Below are 22030 nucleotides of genomic sequence, written 5' to 3'. Positions count from 1 at the left end.
GAGTCAAACAACTGAAGCGACTTAGCAAGCACACATGCATGTTTCAGTTATCGTAAGACCCCTTCCCCACCCCATCGTCCAGACAGATGTGGCCTCTGCTGGCTGCTATGCTAAACAGCACAGTGAATAAACTCCCACCACTGTGTACCAGGAAGTTCCATGAGATCACTGTGAGACTTTTGCAGGCGTTAGTACTTTAAAGAAAGGTGATTACTAAGCACTAACTGTTATGTTCTTTCTTTGGCCTCAGATCCATCCCAGAATCAGCAGGTATCAAACCCACCAATGCACATTTTAGAAGATGTGAAGCCAAAAACCCTTCCATTGGACAAAAGCATTAACCATCAGATTGAGTCTCCGAGTGAAAGGCGGAAGTGAGTAACCAAATAAGATTATTGTGGAATTTCTTTTCTTTTTTTTAATTTTATTTTTTTTTATTGAAGTTTAAATTACAGTGTCATGTTAGTTTCAAGTGTACAGCAAAGGGATTTAATTATATGGAATTTCTTGTTTTTTAAACTGATTAAGAAGGGGGAAAAAATGAAAAAGTGTGAGATGGCAGGTGGTTTGCAGCATTTTTGTGCTTTCTCTCCATTCACTGCTATTGTCGAGGTAACAAATACTTATGAAGTTTGGGATGATCTTCCTGGCAAGTAAATATTTACTCTGAATTTAGCAACTTAAAAGAGACAAAGTAATGTTTTTCACTGACAAATCCAAACATTGAAAAGAATTTTCTGGCATGTTGTATTACCAATTTATTTAAGCAAGTTTAATTGTCTCAGAGCCTATGGAGAAATGTTCTTTCAAGGAAAAAAATCTTTTCCTCTTCTTACCATTCTCTTTCCTTAAATATCTACCCCAGGCTTTAGTCTAATTTTGTAACAATTATATTTTTTACACTAAAAATAGTTCTGATCATTTTTGAAGCATGTCAATGAAACAGGCACTGTGTTGAAGGGTTTGCATATATCTCTCTCCTCTTCTTTTCATATATTAACTCACTGAACTCACCCAATTACATGATTGAGTTATTGTTCCCATTTTACAGATAAGGAAACTGGGGCTCAGGGAAATTAAATAACTTACCCAAAGTACTTGTCTGAATGAGTAGAGGTAAAGGGATTCAAAGTGAACCCACAATTTCACTATGTCATATTTGACCTACGGTTTCCTTGTAATCAGTTTTAAAAAGATAATATACATTATGCTTTAACTAATCATTCTACCAGGAGCCAGACCACCTGGATTCAAACTTTTGACTCTGTCACTTTGCCTGCATAAAACTTTGGGCAAGATACCTAATCTTTCTCTGCCCTAGTTTGCTCATGTATAAAATGGGAATAATAGAAGCGCCTGCCTCACAGGGCCCTGTGCCCAGAAGATGGTAAGTACTGCACATTGTCGGCAGTGATGTTGATAACGGTCGTGTCGGTGATAATGATGATGATAACTTGTCTTATAAGTTCATCTTTTTATCTGATTTTTCTTGTTAACACTTTTTTCTCAACACAGGTTTAAACCATTTCCCCCTTTTCTGTCTATCTAATTTCATTTCTCTGTGTCTAGATGACATATGCAGCAATAATAGAAGGTAAAATCACGTAGAAGGAGTCATTATTGTTATTGATTATTGTGGTGATTTTCAACCTTTTTTCAAGGCAATGGTTCTTATACTTTAGGATATTCCATGAAAAACTGATATTTTGAAGAAGACAAGCTCTGTCTAGGGAGGGAGTCAGAGAGGGGGGAGGTCAGGGGCTCAAGAAGTTATTCTGAGAGTAGTTACAAAACAGATGGCCTCACGGCCTATTGACGTCTTTGCTGGCATTTCTCTTTTCCTTGTTCTTTTCTGTGTCCTATTCCTTTCTTTACAAGTGAAATTAACTTTTGAAAGCGAAAGCCCAGAACGAACGGCTTGATCACAGGCAGGGCTCACGTGTAACCAGCCGCACCTGTGAAACCTTTGAGGGAGCTTCTGGCTGGGAACCATTCTGCCTTGGAGATGCCCGTGACATAGTGGTTATTGGTTGTTTTGAACATCACCCCTAATCACGTGGACCTGTAATGAATTTCTGAATACTGGTGGAAGCCGCCTCACTGAAAAATATTTCCTTTAAGCACTGCTCTTTATTTCTGGGCTCTCTTGAAGAGCTTTTCCCTATAGCCCCACTTATCTCTCCCTTCCATCCCATTCATAGTTTTTATATCTAACTCAGCGTGCAACTTTAACTAGCAAAGAACCTGGCAAAAATAAAGAGTAGAAAACTGTTTTGTCTTTTCCGTTCAACAGTGCCAGCCTGGTTTTGATATGATACAGCCAGTGTCTGAACAAACCTGCTAGATGGAATTTTTTTTTTGCTCTTTATTAAAAAATTACCGCTAGGATGTGCTATTGGAGAAGGCAATGGCACCCCACTCCAGTACTCTTGGCTGGAAAATCCCATGGACGGAGGAGCCTGGTGGGCTGCAGTCCATGGGGTCGCTAGGAGTCGGACACAACTGAGCGACTTCACTTTGACTTTTCACTTTCATGCATTGGAGGAGGAAATGGCAACCCACTCCAGTGTTCTTGCCTGGAGAATCCCAGGGACGGGGGAGCCTGGTGAGCTGCCATCTATGGGGTCACACAGAGTGGGACACGACTGAAGTGACTTAGCAGCAGCAGCAGCAGGATGTGCTATGGTCTTTTATTTGGTTGTCAAGGAAGAGGGCTTTTTTTTTTTTTTTTCCTCCTTCTAAAATGTCTTTTCTCGTGGGACTGGGCTTCTGTTTACTTATAATGTTTGGCTCTTTCCCATGTTGCAGGAAAAGCCCTCGAGAGAACTTCCAGGCTGGGCGCTTGTCCCCCTGCTCCCCCACCCCTCCTGGCCAGTCACCAAACAGGTACAAGAGGTCAGCAAGCCTTTCTGAGGCTGCTCTGTTTTGACTGGAGCCTGCTGGGCACCGTCACCACCGAATTAGTGCTTGCCGGGGGACCATGGGGATTTGTCCACCCATGTCTCTTCCTGCACACACACAGAGGCAGGCCAGAGGAACACACCCCACCCACCTGAAGGTTTTATCAGCCCTCGATAAGAGAGCCAAGTGTGTGACGTGGGCACGACTGTGGCCATCAGCTTTAATTACATTGTGTGGAACCTGCAATCTAATAAGAAAACCCACCAGACAATTGCCAGCCTTCTAAGTCGGCGCCTTTCCCCACAATGAGGCTCGGTCCTTCTAGGCGGAATCCGCTGCTGGCTCTTACAGTGGTCCAGGCAGGCGCTGAGAAGCGAAACTTCATCTTCCCTCTTACTTCACTCAAGCTCTCTAATAATTGCTTCAGGACATTAATTGGGCCCCATGATATTCCTAAAAGCTGCCTGAGCTCCCATTCCCTGGAGAAACAAATTACTAAGTACTGCAAGGTTTTCTTTGATTCATAAATTTCATTTAACTACGGGATAAGAGGGAAATCCTAGTAAATAGAGTTTTGTGAAGGGCAACTCTTACTTTCTTTCTCTTGTCTTCCTTTCTGTTTCTTCTGTCCCTGTGTATACTGTTAGCTTCCAAATGATACTGCGTATTTTAAAGTTTCTTACGTAATTCCGAGAGTTTTCCTCACAGTCAGCATCATTGCAATCTGACCTTAGTTGCTGGAAAACTGACTTAGGGCCCAGCCATCCTGTCTAAGCCAATGCAATGGAAACCCGATGTGAGTTCTTCACACCAGATCACAGAACTTGGTGTCAGGGCAGAGATTGGATCCCGTATATGCCTGGTACCTGTTGGACTGGATCACGATTTCCTCTTTACTTCTAAGCAACAAAAAAAAATTTTTAATAAATAAAAAGAAATGCTCCAGTGGGCCAATGAACCAATTACAGAAAAACTTCACGCAACTGAAACCTTAGTAAAACTAAACTTGATTGTCTTTGAGGATTTAAGAAAATATATGATAAATACACTGAATCATTTCAAGGCATTTGATCACCATGGCTGAACAGAATACAACACAAACTTTTTATAACAAATAATTCATGCATACAGAGTTCAGTGTCACAGTAGAGGCTTACTGTATGTAATCTCTCAATTATTACCATCTTATAGCTAATGCTTAATTCCTGCTCATTGTCATTTCAGTATTTGTCATTTCATTCATGATATCAATGTTTTACAAACCCATGTTTTCATTTTTTTTTTTTGCATGAGGCTCCATATTCGTGAGGCTCCATATTCCATTTCATCTTTGCATGAGGCTCCGGATTCTAAACAGCACATTTTATTATGCCATATATTTTGCAACCTAGGTCTATAAGTGGGAAGAAGCTGTGCTCTTCGTGTGGGCTTCCACTGGGTAAAGGCGCTGCGATGATCATTGAGACCCTCAATCTCTATTTTCACATCCAGTGCTTTAAGGTATGTATTCATCACTCTTCTCCCTGAGTACAGTCTCGTCGTGTGTTTTGGCCTCATCCTGTGCTTAGTAAGTACCTCCTGGAAATCCTAACAGCCTTTGTGTGTGAGGCCCCCCGTCTCTACGTTGTACAGAAATGGGCATGGAGTCCATCTTTGAGGATAAAATTCTTCTATCACGCATCCCTCTGGGATGTCAGGTTTGAGGAAGCAAGACATATTTGTGCCACATGTCTTTGTAAAACTGTTTTTTTGTTGTTGTTGTTGCTAAAGAGTGTATACTCTAACAGGAAGCTAAGAAAGCCACCCAGGAGGACAGTGATACTTCTGAATCTTTAAAGGATTTAGAATGTAACATCTTTGCTTCTTCTTAGACTCTTGTGACCCAAGTCAGAGGTTTTTGGTCTTTGACCTGATGGGAGATTTCCCTCAATTAAGTGGTTACAGCTAGTTGCTAAGTTGTAGATCTCCACATGAGTGTTCTGCGATCACAGATGGAATATTACTCCCTCCAAGAGCTGCCCTGCTCAGCACACTGAGTCAGGCTGCCTTTGTTACAGGTCCTTAGAGAAACGTTCACGCTCCTTATTGCTCACTATCGAACTGTTTAATTATCATCTCCTCTCATAAACTACACGCTCCATAAGGGCAGGAACCATGTCTGTCTAGCTCACCACTATTTCCTCTGTATACCTAGTGGAGATGACATCAGTAAATATTTCTAGAGGAGTGAATTAATGAATAACTGAAAACGAGAAGGCTTAAATTCTAGTCTCAGATCTCCTGCCAATTAGCAGGTGAGCTAACCACTTATGCTTGCCTGATTTATTTTTTAAAATTTACATGTCAGACTATATCGGCATCTCCTTTCATCACCCATGGGCATGTTTCAAATAATATATGATTTTCGAAGCTACACCCTCTAGCTCTGGAAAAGAATAATTTCGTTCCCTTCATCATGCTACCATGCTTTCTTGTGGCCTGGGGTTTTGTCCTGTTTCTTTTTGGTACCCCACTCAGCTATAAACTAAACTTGCACAGGTTTAAAATAACTCTCACTTTACCTGTATGCTAAGAGAAGGTGAATGACGTCGTTCTGAAATTATTAGCTTAATTATGTCAGTAATCACTGGAAAGCAAAACTTATAATGAACAAAACACAGTACGGATACTTAGACTCAATTTATCAATATTATTGTTGTAAAATTAACATAAACAAGGTATGTCCTAAATTATCTAGGAGTATTGTGAGGCTCATAATATATACTTTTTTAAGAATTTCATGGTAATATCAAGATGACATGTTCTAACACCACAGTTTATTCTCAGAAACTTTACCAGAACTCGAAATAATCAAGGTAACAAAGAGTTTTTGCAGATTCTCAGTGGAAAGGGGACTTGTCTTCTTAGCTGTAAAGGCCTTTATTTTCTCTTACCATTCACTTCCAAGAGCTGACTTGATGCTTTAAGGCACATCACCATATGAATTTATCCCTTACCCTTCTGTGTAGGTGTAGCTTGTAATATAATTTGAATGGAACCCTCCCTGTGCCCCAGGTGACCTTAGAACATCAGTCTGGAACTCACCCTCTATTCCCGGGCTCGGTCATAATCTGCCTGCAAGTGGCTGGCATGAACCACGCCCCACTGCCTCCTTCTCTGATTCAGCCAGTACGGTGTACCCCACCATCTCCTGCATGCAGGCTAGCTTGGTATCGTTGCCTCTAACATGGAAACATAAGATGGGGGTGCTATTCCACAGTGATTATAGTCAGGTATTAATAGAACTTACCAACAACACTGAAAAGCCTTATTCAGAGACAAGTTTCGATATATAATTTGTTGGCCATGTGTTTATTTAAAACCACTAAGATTTAATCTGTTTAAAACAGTCTTCCATCTTGAGAATCAGCGTGCATAGGCTTTGGGGTTCAACCTGATAACCGCTCACCAACTTCTAAACCTTGGACAAGCCACCTCTTGTCCTAAGCTCTCTGAACCAGTGTCCTTCTCCATAAAATGTTAGGACTTGGGATAAAATGCTAAAAGTATATTATTTCTGGAAATCAACTCACAGAGCAGCATCTCATACATAGTAGATACTCAACAAATGTGGAGGTTAGAGAGGTGATTACTGTGCTACTCTTGTGGACAGTAAGCAAGCGTTGTAGGGAAACAGTTCCTTGTGTGCCTTATAACTTCTGCTCTTTCTTCCCTGTAGTGTGGGATTTGTAAAGGTCAGCTTGGAGACGCCGTGAGTGGGACGGATGTTAGGATTCGAAATGGTCTTCTAAACTGTAATGACTGCTACATGCGATCCAGAAGTAAGTCCTGGGGGGAAATGCCTTGAGATGTACGGGTGCAAACACATGCCTTTCCTGGACCAGTTTAGGAATTCAACTATTTCTGCCTATCAGTTGACACTCCTACACTAAAAGAAAGATGTGTTAACGATGGTAAAGTATCTGCCTGCAATGAGGGAGACCTGGGTTCAATCCCTGGATTGGAAAGATCCCCTGGAGGAGGGCATGGCAATCCACTCCAGTATTCTTGCCTGGAGAATCCCCATGGACAGAGGTGCCTGGTGGGCTATAGTCCACGGGGACACAAAGATTTGGACATGACTGAGCGACTAAGCACAGCACAGGTAAAAGAAACAATAATGAAGTGACCCCTTATTTACTATTAGTTTCTTACTTGAATGACTGCTACAATGTAATTCTTTTTAACCAGAGGGCATTAATACACTAGCAGGTGAAAATGTAGACCAAGTTTGAGACATTGCCTGAGCTCACCATGGAGATTTCAGTGAGATACAGGGGTGATATAAGGTCTGTAAAACCCTACTTATTTGTTGAGGTATCTCTTTAGAATTCCAGCAGCATGTGGAGGGTATCTCACATGTGAAGAGTCACTCTGCACTGCTCATCAAATCAGGCACCCGCTCCTCAATGCCTACATTCAGACGTTTCATGGCATAATGTGGGCTTGTTCCCAACTAAATTGAAAATTCTTTGAGAGACAAATTGGTGTGTTCTACTTCTCTGTGAATCCCCACTCTCCTCCAAAATGCCGGAGTACATACTAATCAGCACTTAACCAGTGTGTGCTGCCTTGAAGCTTCCTTGAGCAGCCTGCTCTCCCATCTTATGCCTAGGTCTCCTGACGTAGGCAGGTCATGTATTAATAAATTTGGGGGGCCACGAGGGGGTGCTGTTGCCCAGCTGCTGTTTAGAAAATATGAAACTAGCCGGTGGCTAGCCTCTGAATCTTTCCTCAGTCTCCATCATAAATATAGTCCTTATGCTGGATAGGGCTTCTTTAGTGACTCAGTTAGAAAAGACTCTTCCTGCAGTGTAAGAGCGGAGAAGGCAATGGCACCTCACTCCAGTACTCTTGCCTAGAAAATCCCATGGATGGAGGAGCCTGGTAGGCTGCAGTCTGTGGGGCCGCTAAGAGTCGCACATGACTGAGCAACTTCACTTTCACTTTTCACTTTCATGCATTGGAAAAGGAAATGGCAACCCGCTCCAGTGTTCTTGCCTGGAGAATCCCAGGGATGGTGGAGCCTGATGGGCTGCCATCTATGAGGTCACACAGAGTTGGACACAACTGAAGCAACTTAGCAGCAGCAGCAGTGCAGGAGACTGCCTGCAGTGCAGGAAGCTAGGGTTCAATCCCTGGGTCAGGAAGATCCCCTGGAGCAGGAAATGGCAACCCACTCTAGTATTCTTACCTGGAAAATCCCATGGACAGAGGAGCCTGGCAGGCTACATATAGTCCATGGGGCCACAGAGTCGGAAATGACTGAGCACACACATACAAATGCATATATATGTATGTAATACATAATTATATTTTATTTAAACTATATTTGTATTTGTTTGTTTTTATACATTAAAAAGGAAAACTAAACCCTTTTGTCCCAGGATTCAAAGTAATTTTTTTTCTATTATTTACGCGAATTGGAGTTTTTCTGCAACCTCAATGACCTGTTGAGTGTGAGCCATGGAACCAGAAGAGGGCGCTGTTAGGTTGAAGGATGGTTCAACCAGATTTGAAAGTGCTGTAAATCTGAATTTCTTTCATAATTTAAAGCAATTGAAGGATGCCAGCAGAGAACAAACCCGAACCCACTTCTGGATAACAGTGACCTGTTTTGATCCAGATTTTTATTTTAATTGAGAATCTGGGTGTTGCATTGACATTTCTTTTGGAAATTAGCTTTTAGGATCTAGGCCAGCAATTTTTCTCTTGTGTATACAAATATAAAGGATGTTAAGTGCTTTTGATTCCAAATCTGAAGACAAGAACCATGGGGTTCCTGAAACTGTCCTGTAAGATGAAAAATAGGTAATTGGAAGTAGATTAAAGATACTGTTTTTTATTTAATATTTTTGATACACTATTTCACTAGATACTTTTTAGAATACAAATGTACTAAGTAAGACAAAAGCAAAAAGGTTCATTATCTTTTTGCCTAGAGAACCAGTATCTATATTCAAAAGAAGAAATAAATAGAAGGTATAAATGATAAAAGTTCAGGAAAAAAATGGGTTTTTTAGAAAGATAAATTAAAAATGAAAAAATCTTCAAAGTTAACCACATAATCACTTTCTAATAATTTCTTGGGGACAGGGGCAGAATGTATGTTTGTATATACACATGTGTTTGCACAAACACACAGATGCATGTGTGTGTGACACGTCTACCTGTGTTGGTTTTTATTTCACAAAGGTAATAGCATAACCACAGCGGTACTTAGTTTTCGTTGCTGCTGTTTTTAACTTAATGATGAAAGTGAAAGTGTCAGTCACTCACTCCTGTCTGACTTTGCGACTCCATGGACTGTTGCCCACCAGGCTCCTCTGTCCATGGGATTCTCCAGTCAAGAATACTGGAGTGGGTTGCCATGCCCTCCTCCAGGGGATCTTCCCAACCCAGGAACTGAACCCAGGTCTCCCACATTGCAGGCAGATTCTTTACCATCTGAGCCACCACGGAAGCCAGCTTAATGATATATCCTGGCAATTTTTTCATAAAGCATGTTCTTTCTCCTCATTCTTCTTAAGACTCTTTTATAGCTGTATACAGTCCCACTGTATGGACTTACCATAATTTAAAACTAATGTGCTAAGAATGAGTGTTCCTTTAATTCCAGTTTTTTTAATACTATTTTTAAATGCTCCAGTGAACATGCTTTTATATATGTCTTGATGAACCTCTGAAAGCATCTCCACAGGGTAGATTCTGAGCAGTGGAAAGTGAAGTCGCTCTGTCATGTCCAACTCTTTGAGACCCCATGGACTGTATGTAGCCTACCAGGCTCCTCAGTCCATGGAATTTTCCAGACAAGAGTACTGGAGTGGGTTGCCATTTCCTTCTCCAGGGGATCTTCCCAACCCAGGGATCAAACCCAGGTCTCTCACACTGCAGGCAGGCAGTTTACTGTCTGAGCCACAGGGGAAGTAGAACTGCTGAGTTAAAAAGCATATGCCTTTTAAATCTTCAGGCTATTTGCCTAATTATATTCCCCGAAAGAGCAATGTATATGAGAGCCTCTTTCTTTCTCCATGCCTTTGTCAGCTCTGGATATCATCAAATTTTTAAAATTTCCACTCTGCTAGGCGGAGGGGATAAAACCTCTTTGCTTTAATCTGTAGTCTTTAACTAACTATAAGTGAGTTTAAGCATCTTTTCATTTGTTTGTTCACCATTTATACTTCTTTTTCTACTAAAACCTTTTATATTTCTGTATCATTTTCCCATTATTCTATTATCAGTTGCTTTTTATGAGTTTTTTGTAAATTAAGGAAATTTTCCCTTTTTTTATATTTGCTACTTTGGGCGGTTATCATTGGTCTTTCCACTTTGTGATTTTTTTTCATAGAATAAATGTTCAATTTAGGTAGTTCAACATATCTCTCATTTTTCCTTTTTGGATTCTGGGTTTTGTGTTCTACTTAGAAAAGCTCTGACTACTCCAAGAGTATAAATAAATTTAGCTGTGATTTCTCCTAGAATTATTTTTTGTTTTCTTTTTGGCATATAAACATGTGATAATCAGAAATGTATGTGGGGGTAAGAAATAAGATAGATACTAGATTTATTTTGTTTTCCAATTAGCCAATTGTGTGACTATAACTTACTGAAAAATCCCATTTTTTTCTTATGAATCTGAAATGCAACTTTCTCCTAAGCTAAGTTCACATATATATTTTGGGTCTATTTCTGGATATTTTATCGTGTTGTGTTAACCTGTTTATTCTCTAGTATCAGTTTTAATTAATATAGGTTCATATTATGCATCAGTATTGAAAGAGAGACTGGCTACCTTCTCTCCAATTATTTTTTCCAAGTTTTCCTAAATCTCATGTTTATTTTTCCAGATAATTGTTAATATCATTTTAGACTAAACTTTAATCCGGTCAACAAATGGCAGGGAGAATGAGCACCACATCTGAGACTACTGCTCATCTCCTTCCTCGTGTCATAAGGAAAAACTGTACCTTCAGAGTGAATAGGGGGAGAGGCTAATAGTTGGTTAGAGAAGTATAAATCCACTTGAATTGATTGACTATGCCCCAGATGCAATAAAAGAGTCAGAATGGGGAAAATGGCTAAAAATCATTTTTTTCTTTTTTTACTTGATTTTGATCTGAAGTTAAGAAGAAGGGAGATGGATAGATGTGAGAGGTGGTTTACATCATAGGTATTCTTAGTGAAATGAAATAACTTCATTGTGTGGAATAATAAAACCTGAATATATAATCCTATTTTCTTCAAGTAACTGGTCACATTTAAATGAAATTTTTTTCTTGGAGGGGGAAAAATAGCATAACAGCATATTAAAATGCAGTTCCTAAAAGTAATGTAAACAGTTTGTAAACTCATATGTAAATGGGAAGAGAAGTGCAAAGCCAATTACCTGTCACTAATCAAGCCGTCACATGGTTTAACTGGTGCCATTTGTGTGTGGGTGTTGGATGACCATGTCTTTGTGTCTGTTTGATCATTCACTTTCATGAAATGCATTTAATGCAAAATCCCCGGGGTCTTTTCCAATGTTGCAATTGCCTCATCATAACTCTAGTGCCTAAAATGAAGGAGAAACTTTGTGAATGTTTCAGCAGGAAATAGGGAACCCAAACCATCCTTCCTAGATAGAGTTGCCAGATAAAATACAAGATGCCCAGTTACACGTTTTTGAGTTTCAGCTAAACAATTAATTTTTAGTACGTGTATGTCCCAAACATCTCCTGCTCAGGATTTAGCACAAGTGTATCCCAAATATCCCATGGGATATATACTAAAAAATGTATTTATTATCTAAAATTCAAATGTTATTGGGTGTTCTATATTTTATTTGCTAAATCTGACAATCTTGTTTCTAGATCATATGTCAGATTCCTCCTGTTGCAATGTATTTATTCTTAGAGAAATCACAAGCTAAGGAAACTGAGAGAAAAGAAATTATTTTCTTGCTTATTTGCCACAGAAAACAAGGAAGAAAACTTGGTGGAGGTCATTTGGTTCAGGGTGAAATCCAGAGGACTTCAACCAAACTTGACAAGGCATAGGAACCACCTGGGCTCCTTGTTCAGCTCCAGGATAGTGCTCAAGAGTCTGCATTTCTAACAAGCTCCAGGTGACGCCAATGTGGCCGGTCCCTGGACCACACTCCAAGTGGCATGGCGGGACAGATTTCCCCTCCCTAGAAGGAAGAGATGTTGGCAATGGTCATTACTAATTTCAGAAGTGTTTAAACATCTAAATCCAGAATGGTTGACTTCTGTAACCAAATGTTGCTCTGTTTTCTTCATGCCAGGTGCTGGCCAGCCCACAACATTGTGACGTGGTTTCCCAGCTTCCAGATCACTCACCATTTCCTTACTGAGGGTGTCCCCTGGCAGCGTTTAACGAAATCCCGAGTTCAGGGGCTCCACAGCATTCATCTGATTTCTGAAAGGCTGTTTGAAAAGATGGTATCTGTTCTATTGTAGCACAGTGTTCGTGTTTTTCCTGGTTTCCTTTCTTTTTTTTTTTTTTTTGGCATTTGCACAGTATATACAAAGAATATTGAATTGTAATGATCCTGAATAGTTCAAAAAGAAAAGGTCTTAGCATGGTCAAACAGGCTTATGGTTTAAAATATGTTATTCTCTTTTTTGGGAGTTAATGAGATGAATGATGCAATAAACCTGTTTGGGTTTTTTTTTTTTTTTTTTTAGCATTTCTAGGAATTAAACATTTTATGTTTACAGAATTGAGCTGCAGAAAATGCAGGACATGCCAATTTGAGACACATGGTCTTCTGAGTCAGGAGCATACAATTAATGCATTTCAGAAACTAAAAATCACACCATCTAGCTCTGAGCTATAACTTGTTTTTACTGCAAAGTCACTAGGCTGATAATATATACTGTAATCTTGAAACATTTGTGTTACTTACCTTTTGAGGTGGACGTCATACCAATAAATTATTGCACCGTTAGTATTAGATTCTGTGTCCTTTGGAAGTTATGCCATTGATATAGGCTGAACCATCGAATAGAAAGAACCCTTGTAATATTGGCTAGATTTACACTCTGGGACATTGCTCAAGGGTAGGAAGAAACCAGAGGGACATAATTCAGTCATTATTTCCAAAGTTACTACCAAAATCTGTGAAGACGTTTAATCTTCCAAAGAGTGGTGGGTCAGTGATATCCAAGAGAGCTTTGTGGCTTGCTTCTCTTCATGCTCTAGATTCAATAAAAGGCTCAGTGTGGGACATATGGAAGCTGTCGTTGAAATCAGTCCATTGCTAGGTGTGACCCTGCTCACCCTTGCCTGCACCTTCTCCTTGGGGGCTGAAGCCCAGGTGGCTAAAGAGAAGCACTGAGTCCATCCTAATAGAATCCAATGACGTACAATGCGAGAAGCCACTAGTGTGTGATCAGCAAGCACCTACCGCTCACATCGTCCCCTGCCCACCCCACGGGATACCTGCCTGCTCTCCTCCGCGCCATCCATCACCAACTCTCTCGACTTCTGGAACTCCAGAACCCAGAATTCTGGACCTTGATCATGGAGAAGTTTAGCAAGGAACTCTTGTGGAGGGCTGGCTTATTTTTTTGCCCTGTGTGATGAGTTTCATCTGGCCAAAAAGGAATCAAGTTATTAAAAAGCATCCCATTTTAGAGTTTCAGGCTGTTTTCCTGAAGACTGGGGAAAGGGGGACTATTTATTCTGCCTTAAAATAATGGCAAATAAGTGAAGATGACAGATGACGTTTTGTGAATGTAGACTCTGGATATACTCCTAATAGCTTAACGTAGTCATAAAAGGAGATCAAGTAGATGTTTTTCTGTTATGTAAGCAATAATTTTTTTTTTCTCTGTCTTATTGAGTATGGCTAGCAATTATTTATTTACATGCTAGACAGTTCTCTGCATGCGGGTTCCATGTAAGTGCAGAAATTTCCTCAGCCACTGGAGATAGTTTGGCCATTTTGTTATTTGGGCGAGCTGTTGTTAGATTGAAATTTACACATCATTTCATTAAAAATTGTGCCTTAGAAAATGCAAAGCTGTTGCACATAGTGATGAATTATGGATGCAGTACATTGAAGAGAGATGAAGTCACTTCCAAGTTCTCAAGACTTCTCATGGAGGTGTTGGCTGCTTTACAGGGGGAAAAAGTTTTAAAAAAAAAAGAAAAAGAAGAATTGAAAACATTTTGAAAATGTACAGATTAAGTCCAATATTTTGATTAACCACCTGCATGTTTTATTAAGTATTTTGATAATATGGATGTTTGCACTTTGCATGATATTAGAAGAGTACTTTACCACCAATAATGCACAAAACATGTACAATAGAATCATTCATAACCGATTTTTATAGAATACTTTTTACATGTGGAACTCCATCTGTTATGTAAGGATTATATGAATATTGCACATTCTCTTCTGGTTTCACAAACCCATTTATACATATTTCTTAGTGAGACTCATTGTACATGTATTGAAGCTAGAATCAAGTCAAGAAAAATAAAGCCCCATTCTCCAACTGCGAAATGTGCTTTTCCATAATGAACAATAGTCACCAGCACAGAATAATCTCCAACATTTTCTAAATTCTAATTGCCAACTGTTTCTATTTATATTTGATTTATATTTCATTTGGAGTCTGTTACATGGCAGCTCGGGCAGACTAGATCTTGTTTTTTCCAATGCAGCATAATGAGTATGATCTATTTCTTTTCAAATAATCTCTGAGACCCCAGGAAAAAAAATGCTGTGCTCCGTTGAGCTACAATGTAAATGTGTTTGTTTAAAAAACAGATGAGGCAAGTGAGTGATTTATTGTTCCTGAGGAAATATATCTTTTTTTTCTTATACTTCGAAAGCTAGTCTCTTCTTTCTTAAGAAAAAAAAAAAAGTGGGTAACTCTTTGTTTTTCACGTGCAAACTTTCATGACGTGTTCATTCTTTCTGTGTAGTGTTATTAATGCAATACCTACTATAGTTATCTATACACAATGTAAGACTTAACAAGCTGAAATGATCCACCTCATATGTGAGTCCGTCCAAAAGATGTTACTATTCTGGGTGGGCCAATGTTCTGTATCAGTTACACTAACCTTCATTTAAAATATTTATTCTAAAATGACTCTGAGAAATAGTAAAAAAATAAAATAAAGTTGTCTAAAACGCAACAGCTTTTATAGTAAATGTACATTTATAAATAAAATACTCAAATTCATTTTGTATTTCACTGATTTTTTTTTTGAGGGGCGGGGAGTCAATTTTCTTACTTGGGGAAGAGAGAATCAAGCTCTCTTTTACAGCTTTTGGTCCAGAATTACACAGTCAGATGATAGCAATGATGCAGATTTGCATATGTTTATTGATGCATCTTGAGGTCAGCTATTTAAGGCAAATCAAACTTACCAGCTGACTGTGCATGCTAAGTCACTTCCATCATGTTCCGACTCTTTGTGACCCTATGGACTATAGCCTGCCAGGCTCCTCTGTCCATGGGATTCTCCAGGCAATAATACTGAAGTGGGTTGCCATTCCCTCCTCTAGGGGATCTTCCTAACCCAGGGATTGATTGTAGGTGTCACTAAGGAATTGCCTTCCATTGAAGGATTCAAACTCCTTGAGAAGAGATGAACAATAACCAGGAGAGGCCATGTGAGTGCCAGTGGAAATTGTCTGAACAACCAAATGATGGTTAACCTCCAGTACTGGCTAGAGAAAACCACATCAAACCCTTTGAAGTTGCTCTATTCTGCTGCTTTTTCCAGCGCTGTCGCAGTGCTCGCTCTCACTGTAAACATACAGTCTGTTCACAGAGGACGTTTCTTTCCATTGTTGAATCAGGGAATATGCTTTGAAACAGTGGCATTCTGCTGATACTGTTAACTTTCCAAAATATACATGTATCTTGGCTGGCCCTATGTCTTAAATCTGTAGGTGGTGACAATAGCAATCAAATTCCTTGAAAGTTTCCATCGTTTTAAGATACAGTATTCTAATTGTCATTGCAAGTTGTATTCTGCCTTTTTTTTTTTTTTTTGGCAAAGTTGGATATGAATTAGTAGTTGCTGCTCTTTCCATAGAAAAGTGGATTCTTTGCCTTTAGAAGAGAAGTTTAGCAACTACCAGAGTAGTTTAATATATCCATTGTTACGTAAGTGAAAGCTTATTCAGCTATAAAGCAATTCAAGACAAAAGACTGTTATTCTGGATATGAGGGCTATCTGGTTGCGACATCTGTCACCCCATTGATCACCAGGGTTGATTCGGCTGATCTGGCTGGCTAGGCGGGTGTCCCCTTCCTCCCTCACCGCTCCATGTGCATCCCTCCCGAAGCTGCGCGCTGGGTCGAAGAGGCCGACCATCCCCGATAGAGGAGGACCGGTCTTTGGTCAAGGGTATACGAGTAGCTGTGCTCCCCTGCTAGAACCTCCAAACAAGCTCTCAAGACTGTTATTCTAACATATGATCTATGAGCAATGTCTTTATTAAAATAAAAATATTTTTATCTAGGATAATATTGAACTAGGTTTTTTTTCATTGACTTTCTTCAAGACCTAAGGACTTCTTTTTAGGGTCCAAATCTGGACCACAGAGAATCTCTCCTCATCCTTCAGCATTATCTAAGTCAGGGGTTACAAATTCAAACGACTGGAGGGACCAGTTAGGCATGGTAAATGAGAACCAGAAGAGGATGATATTGAGAGAGTGGTGTAGACTATGGCAAACCGAAAACATGCACAGTTCTGTCTGACAAATGAACATATCTACAAACAGAAACAGACTCACAGACTTGGAGGACACATATGTGGTTGTCAGTGGCGGGGACGGGGTGGAAGGGCGAAGAATTGGAAACTGAGATTAGCAAATACAAACTAGTATATATTAGGTGGATGAGCAGCAAGGTCCTACTGTATAGCATAGGGAACTAGATTCAATATCCTGTGATAAACCATAATGGAAAATAATACAAAAAAGAATATATGTATAACTGAGTTGCCGGGGTCCAGCCACGGTGGATCCAGGGAATTCGAAGGGGAGACGGCATCGGAGATCAGGAAACAACAGCTTATTTAAATGTTAATTAAAGATATAAAGAGTGGTTAAATAAGGATAGCTCAGTGAGAAAATTTAGTGGAGAAAAGAGGCTGAATAATTCAGCCAGGTGACAGAACGACACGGGGAGACCAAGCTTCAGTGAACAAGGCCTGCACTTGATTTTCCAAAGTAGTTTTTATACCTTAAGTTATGCATAGAGGATAATGGGGGAAGGGGTAGAGTCATGCAGCAAGCCAGGCTTTCTTCCTGCAAACTTATCATATGCAAAAGTTTAGGTGATTTGCATCATCTTCTGGCCTGGAGGCCTGTTAACATTTTAAGACCCTTTCTTCAGAAAATTTATTTTTCTCTAAAGGTGATTAGTCAGGTGCCACCCTCCAAAAGCATTAGATAAAGTTGCATTCCTACAGAGCAAACATGTGGTGGGCTATAACAAGAAAAAGAATTAACTCAAGGGTCCAAGGTTACAAACATTAAAGCTACTACTTACACCAATTATATTAATCAATACACTGCCAGGGACACAGCAGGTAAGGGATATGGAGACTTAGCAACAAACATTGGCCCAACAAGTGAAAAACCCTTCACCAATACAATTTCTAATCAATCTTTTAACTGCTCAAAGGAATCTGTATTTAGACAGTTTAGAACATCTCATGCCTCTCACAGTTGGGAGGCTCTAAACAATCACATGTGGCCGGAAAAACCTGTTCAGGCAGGCTAGAGGACTTCCAAAGGAGTTTGTAGGTTGAAACACTGTCACACCCAGGAATCATTAACTGGAGCTGTAAGTTAACTCTTTTTTCAGAGAGGTAGTGGGGGACAGCCCCCCGTAAAGTCAGAGGTGTAGGTGACAGCACAAAGCAGAAAGTAGGCAGACTCTGGTTTTGGGGGTAGATGCTCAAGAATTTCCAGGGGGACTCCTGAAGCTCGATCCCGCCTTTGCGTATGCCGAACCCCCTTCCTCATGACCTTTGCCATGGGCGGAGCTCCTGCTCCCGACACTGAGTCACTTTGCTGTATACCTGAAATTAACACAGCATTGTAAATTAACTATACTTCAATAAATTTTTTTTAAAATAATGATAATAAACATTTGCACTGGTACACAGTGGGGGGAAAAGAACAGTTCTGTCTAAAGGAAAAAGCAGTTATTGGGCTCTACCCAATTGTTTTTGTGTGAAACCCCCAGCCTTTTAAATGTTGACAGCAATTCAAAACATTTTCCAGCACAGTGCCAACCAAAATTGTGTCGCTCCACAAACCGTACCCACAAGTTCAATTTTGTTCTCAGTCTACCAGTCCACAACATGTAGCTAAAACCTTTGCTTTTCTATCAGCTGCTAACTTGATCTGCTGTGAGTCATTTCATTTGACCTATACATCAAGATTTGCCATCAGAGTTTTTGCTTTTGGAGTATCTTGAGTCATTCAAAGAAGCTAACAGATCCATTGATCAGCAGGTGGTATGGCTACAATTCATGACACTTTCAGCATTATTCGTGTATTGTCATCAAAGCCTGCTATGCTACAAGCACCCGTGTTCAGCATTTTGCAGAACCATACCCTTCCCTTCCTTCCTTCTGAATGACTCAGAAGGACAGAAGAGTGCAAATATACAAAGTAGAATTTTTTTCAAAACTTGTTTAGCACCATTTTCTCAACTGTACTTTTGCAAGCACTGTTTTATTGATCAAAAAGCAAATTCTGGCATGTGAGAAGACGAAAGTATGCCTCCCCGTTTATAGATAAGGAATAGACATATAGAGGAATAAGTGAGTTATTCTAGATGAATATAAGATTTTACATAATTGTGTGTTTCACCAACTGGCTCCAGTCAGGAGTGATTAGGGGAAGCTCCTAGTCAACTGTGCCTGACTGTCATGTCTGGGACCCACATGAGACAAAGCAGGAGGACCCCTGAACGTAGCCAGACTTCACAGAGTTCAATGTGCACTCAGAGACTAGAACTATCTTTTTACAGTAAACTTACACTTATAAAATACTGAAATAGATTTAGTATCCCATTTTTTACCCTCGGAGTTTGCCTTCTTACTCTGGGGTGAAAGAGTAGAGCTGTCCCTTTGACGTCCCCTTGGACACTTCAGTCTTTGCTGGACAGGAAGCTGTCCACCATGTTTGTCCAACCCAACTTTTGTGTTGTGAAACTGGACTTCCACTTTCTCAAACCCAATAGCCAAGACCTGAACAAAAGAAAAGCCCCATTCTAAACATTCTGATAGGGAGAAGATGCTGAGGGCCCAGCACATTAATTCCTTTATCACCACAAACAAATTCATTCCTACATGAATCAAGGCCTTCATTTTTTCAGCAGGGATAGTGACATTGTCCGTGTTTTCTTCACTGTCCACCAAGGAGAGAGAGAATTATCACAGCAGGCCCTGTTGATTTAGAAAATATCTTGGCTGAGGAATTCTCCCACAGTCCAGTGGTTCGGCCATGGGGGTTTCACTGCTGGGGGCCTGGGTTTGATCCTGGTTGGGGAACTAAGATACTGCAAGCTGCAAAGTGCTACCAAAAAGAAGGAAAGAAAAAAAGAAAATATCTTGGCTGAAAGTGAGTGAAGTAAAACTATAGGAAGCCCCTATTAAACATGGCACCAGGCATTATACCCTCACTCAATCAGTTCAGTTCAGTTCATTTGCTCAGTCGTGTCCAACTCTTTGCGACCCCATGGACTGCAACACGTCAGGCTTCCCTGTCCATCACCAACTCCCGGAGCTTACTCAGACTCATGTCCATTGAGTCGGTGATGCCATTCAACTATCTCATCCTCTGTCGTCCCCTTCTCCTCCCACCCTCAACCTTTCCCAGCATCAGGGTCTTTTCAAAAGAGTCAGGTCTTCATATCAGGTGGCCAAAGCATTGGAGTTTCAGCTTCAGTATCAGTCCTTCCAATGAACACCCAGGACTGATTTCCTTTAGGATGGACTGGTTGGATCTCCTTGCAGTTCAAGGGACTCTCAAGAGTCTTCTCCAACACCACAGTTCAAAAGCTTAGATTCTGCATATCAGTGATATATGGTATATGTCTTATTTGGCTTACTTCATTTAGTATGATAATTTCTAGGTCCGTCCATGTTGCTGGAAGTGGCATTATTTCATTCTTTTTTATGACTGACTAATAGTCCACCATGTGTATGTATATGTGTGTGTGTGTGTACATATATACATGCATGCACACACATATTATTTGTCCACTCCTCTGTCGATGGACACTTAGGCTGTTTCCATATCTTGCCTGATAGTACTGCTGTGAACATTGGGGATGCACATATCTTTTCAAATATGTTTTTCTCTAGGTAGATGCCCAGGAGTGGAATTGTAGGCTCATATCCTTTATATTGTTTTCTACGTTTAGAACCGTGTGTGAAAATTCCTGTAAGGACTGAGTTTCCTGTTCCTCTGACTGTGCAGAGGTCCCCCCACCCCTGTCTTTTTTTTTTTTTTTTTTTTTTGAGTCATGATGTGGATTTCAGAAGCTGCAGCTCCCTAGTTTGCTTATCTTCATTGTTCACACCTTTCCACTACCAGGACTGAGGGGCTGTCCTTGCCAGCACGGACCTTATGTTGGGTGAAGGAGGGGGTGGGAAACCAAGTCAGTGGTGCTACCACGGCCCTCAGGCAAGAGGAATCGGGCTCCATGCCTTTGCTGGTTGCCTTCAACCTCACTTTGCTAAGGTGGAAAGGGGCATTGGAATTGTCTGCAGTGCACGGCTGCTAGACTCCGGTTTCTGTCTCCTGTTGTTACAGCCTCCAGGCACTCCATTGAACTTTTATTAGGGCAAGTGTCTAACAGGTAAGTGATGCATTAAAAAAAATGTTTTTTAAAGCTTGCTGATTCATTAACATGTGATTTCTTAAAAGGATGGATATTCTAGAATAGACTTATTGGAAAAGACCCTGATGCTTGTCTTCTCCAACACCACAGTTCAAAAGCATCAATTCTTTGGTGCTCAACTGTCTTTATAGTCCAACTCTCACATCCATACATAACTACTGGAAAAACCATAGCTTTGACTAGATGGACCTTTGCTGGCAAAGTAATGTCTCTGCTTTTTAATATGCTGTCTAGGTCATAACTTTCCTTCCAAGGAGTAAGCCTCTTTTAATTTCATGGCTGCAGTCACCATCTGCAGTGATTTTGGAGCCCAGAAAAATAAACTCAGCCACTGTTTTCCCATCTATTTGCCATGAAGTGATGGGACTGGATGCCATGATCTTCATTTTTTGAATGTTGAGTTTTAAGCCAACTTTTTCACTCTTCTGTTTCACTTTCGTCAAGAGTCTCTCTAGTTCTTTGCTTTCTGCCATAAGTATAGTATCATCTGTATATCTGAGGTTATTGATATTTCTCCCGGCCATCTTGATTCTGGCTTGTGCTTCATCCAGCCTGGCATTTAACATGATGTACTCTGCATGTAAGTTAAATAAGCAGGGTGATAATATACAGCCTTGACATACTCCTTTCCCAATTTGGAATCAGTCTGTTGTTCCATGTCCAGTTCTAACTGTTCCTTCTTGACCTGCATACAGATTTCTCAGGAGGCAGGTCAGGTGGTCTCGTATTCCCATCTCTGTCAGAATTTTCCACAGTTTGTTGTGATCCACACAGTCAAAGGCTTTGGCATAGTCAATAAAGCAAGAGTAGATTTTTTTCTGGAACTCTCTTGCTTTTTGTATGACGCAGCAGATGTTGGCAATTTGACCTCTGGTTCCTCTGCCTTTTCTAAATCCAACTTGAACATTAGGAAGTTCATGGTTCACATACAGTTGAAACCTGGCTTGGAGAATTCTGAGCATTACTTTGCTAGAATGTGAGATGAGTGCAATTATGCAGTAGTTTGTACATTCTTTGGCATTGCCTTTCTTTGGGATTGGACTGAAAACTGACCTTTTCCAGCTCTGTGGCCACTGCTGCATTTTCCAGATTTGCTGGCATATTGAGTGTAGCACTTTCACAGCATCATCTTTTAGGATTTGAAATAGCTCAACTGGAATTCCATCACTTCCACTAGCTTTGTT

General features: G+C 40.3%; 1 protein-coding gene across 50 annotated transcripts in view; it reads left to right on the top strand.

Annotated features, from left to right (window-relative positions):
- The window catches only part of LIMCH1 (LIM and calponin homology domains 1), a 350645-nt gene extending 335499 nt beyond the window's left edge, over positions 1–15146 (top strand). For 31 of the 50 annotated variants that reach the window (XM_086405968.1, XM_086405966.1, XM_086405967.1 and 28 more), the window contains 4 exons: positions 251–374; positions 4293–4401; positions 6620–6722; positions 12227–15146. In XM_086405968.1, the coding sequence (XP_086262094.1) occupies positions 251–374; positions 4293–4401; positions 6620–6722; positions 12227–12252 (362 nt within the window). In that variant the 3' untranslated portion in view covers positions 12253–15146. Of the gene's footprint in view, positions 1–250; positions 375–2808; positions 2887–4292; positions 4402–6619; positions 6723–12226 lie in introns of all 50 variants that reach the window. The other 19 variants (XM_086405956.1, XM_086405955.1, XM_086405949.1 and 16 more) reach the window with 1 other exon arrangement.
- The last annotated feature ends 6884 nt before the right edge of the window (positions 15147–22030 follow it).

This window comes from Bos grunniens, chromosome 6 (assembly GCF_055505025.1).
Source record: "Bos grunniens cultivar Pamir isolate PY7600 chromosome 6, Bosgru_T2T1.0, whole genome shotgun sequence".
NCBI lineage: Eukaryota > Metazoa > Chordata > Mammalia > Artiodactyla > Bovidae > Bos > Bos grunniens.
The sequence above is the reverse complement of the archived record's forward strand: the minus strand, read 5'-3'. Positions and strand labels throughout refer to the sequence as shown.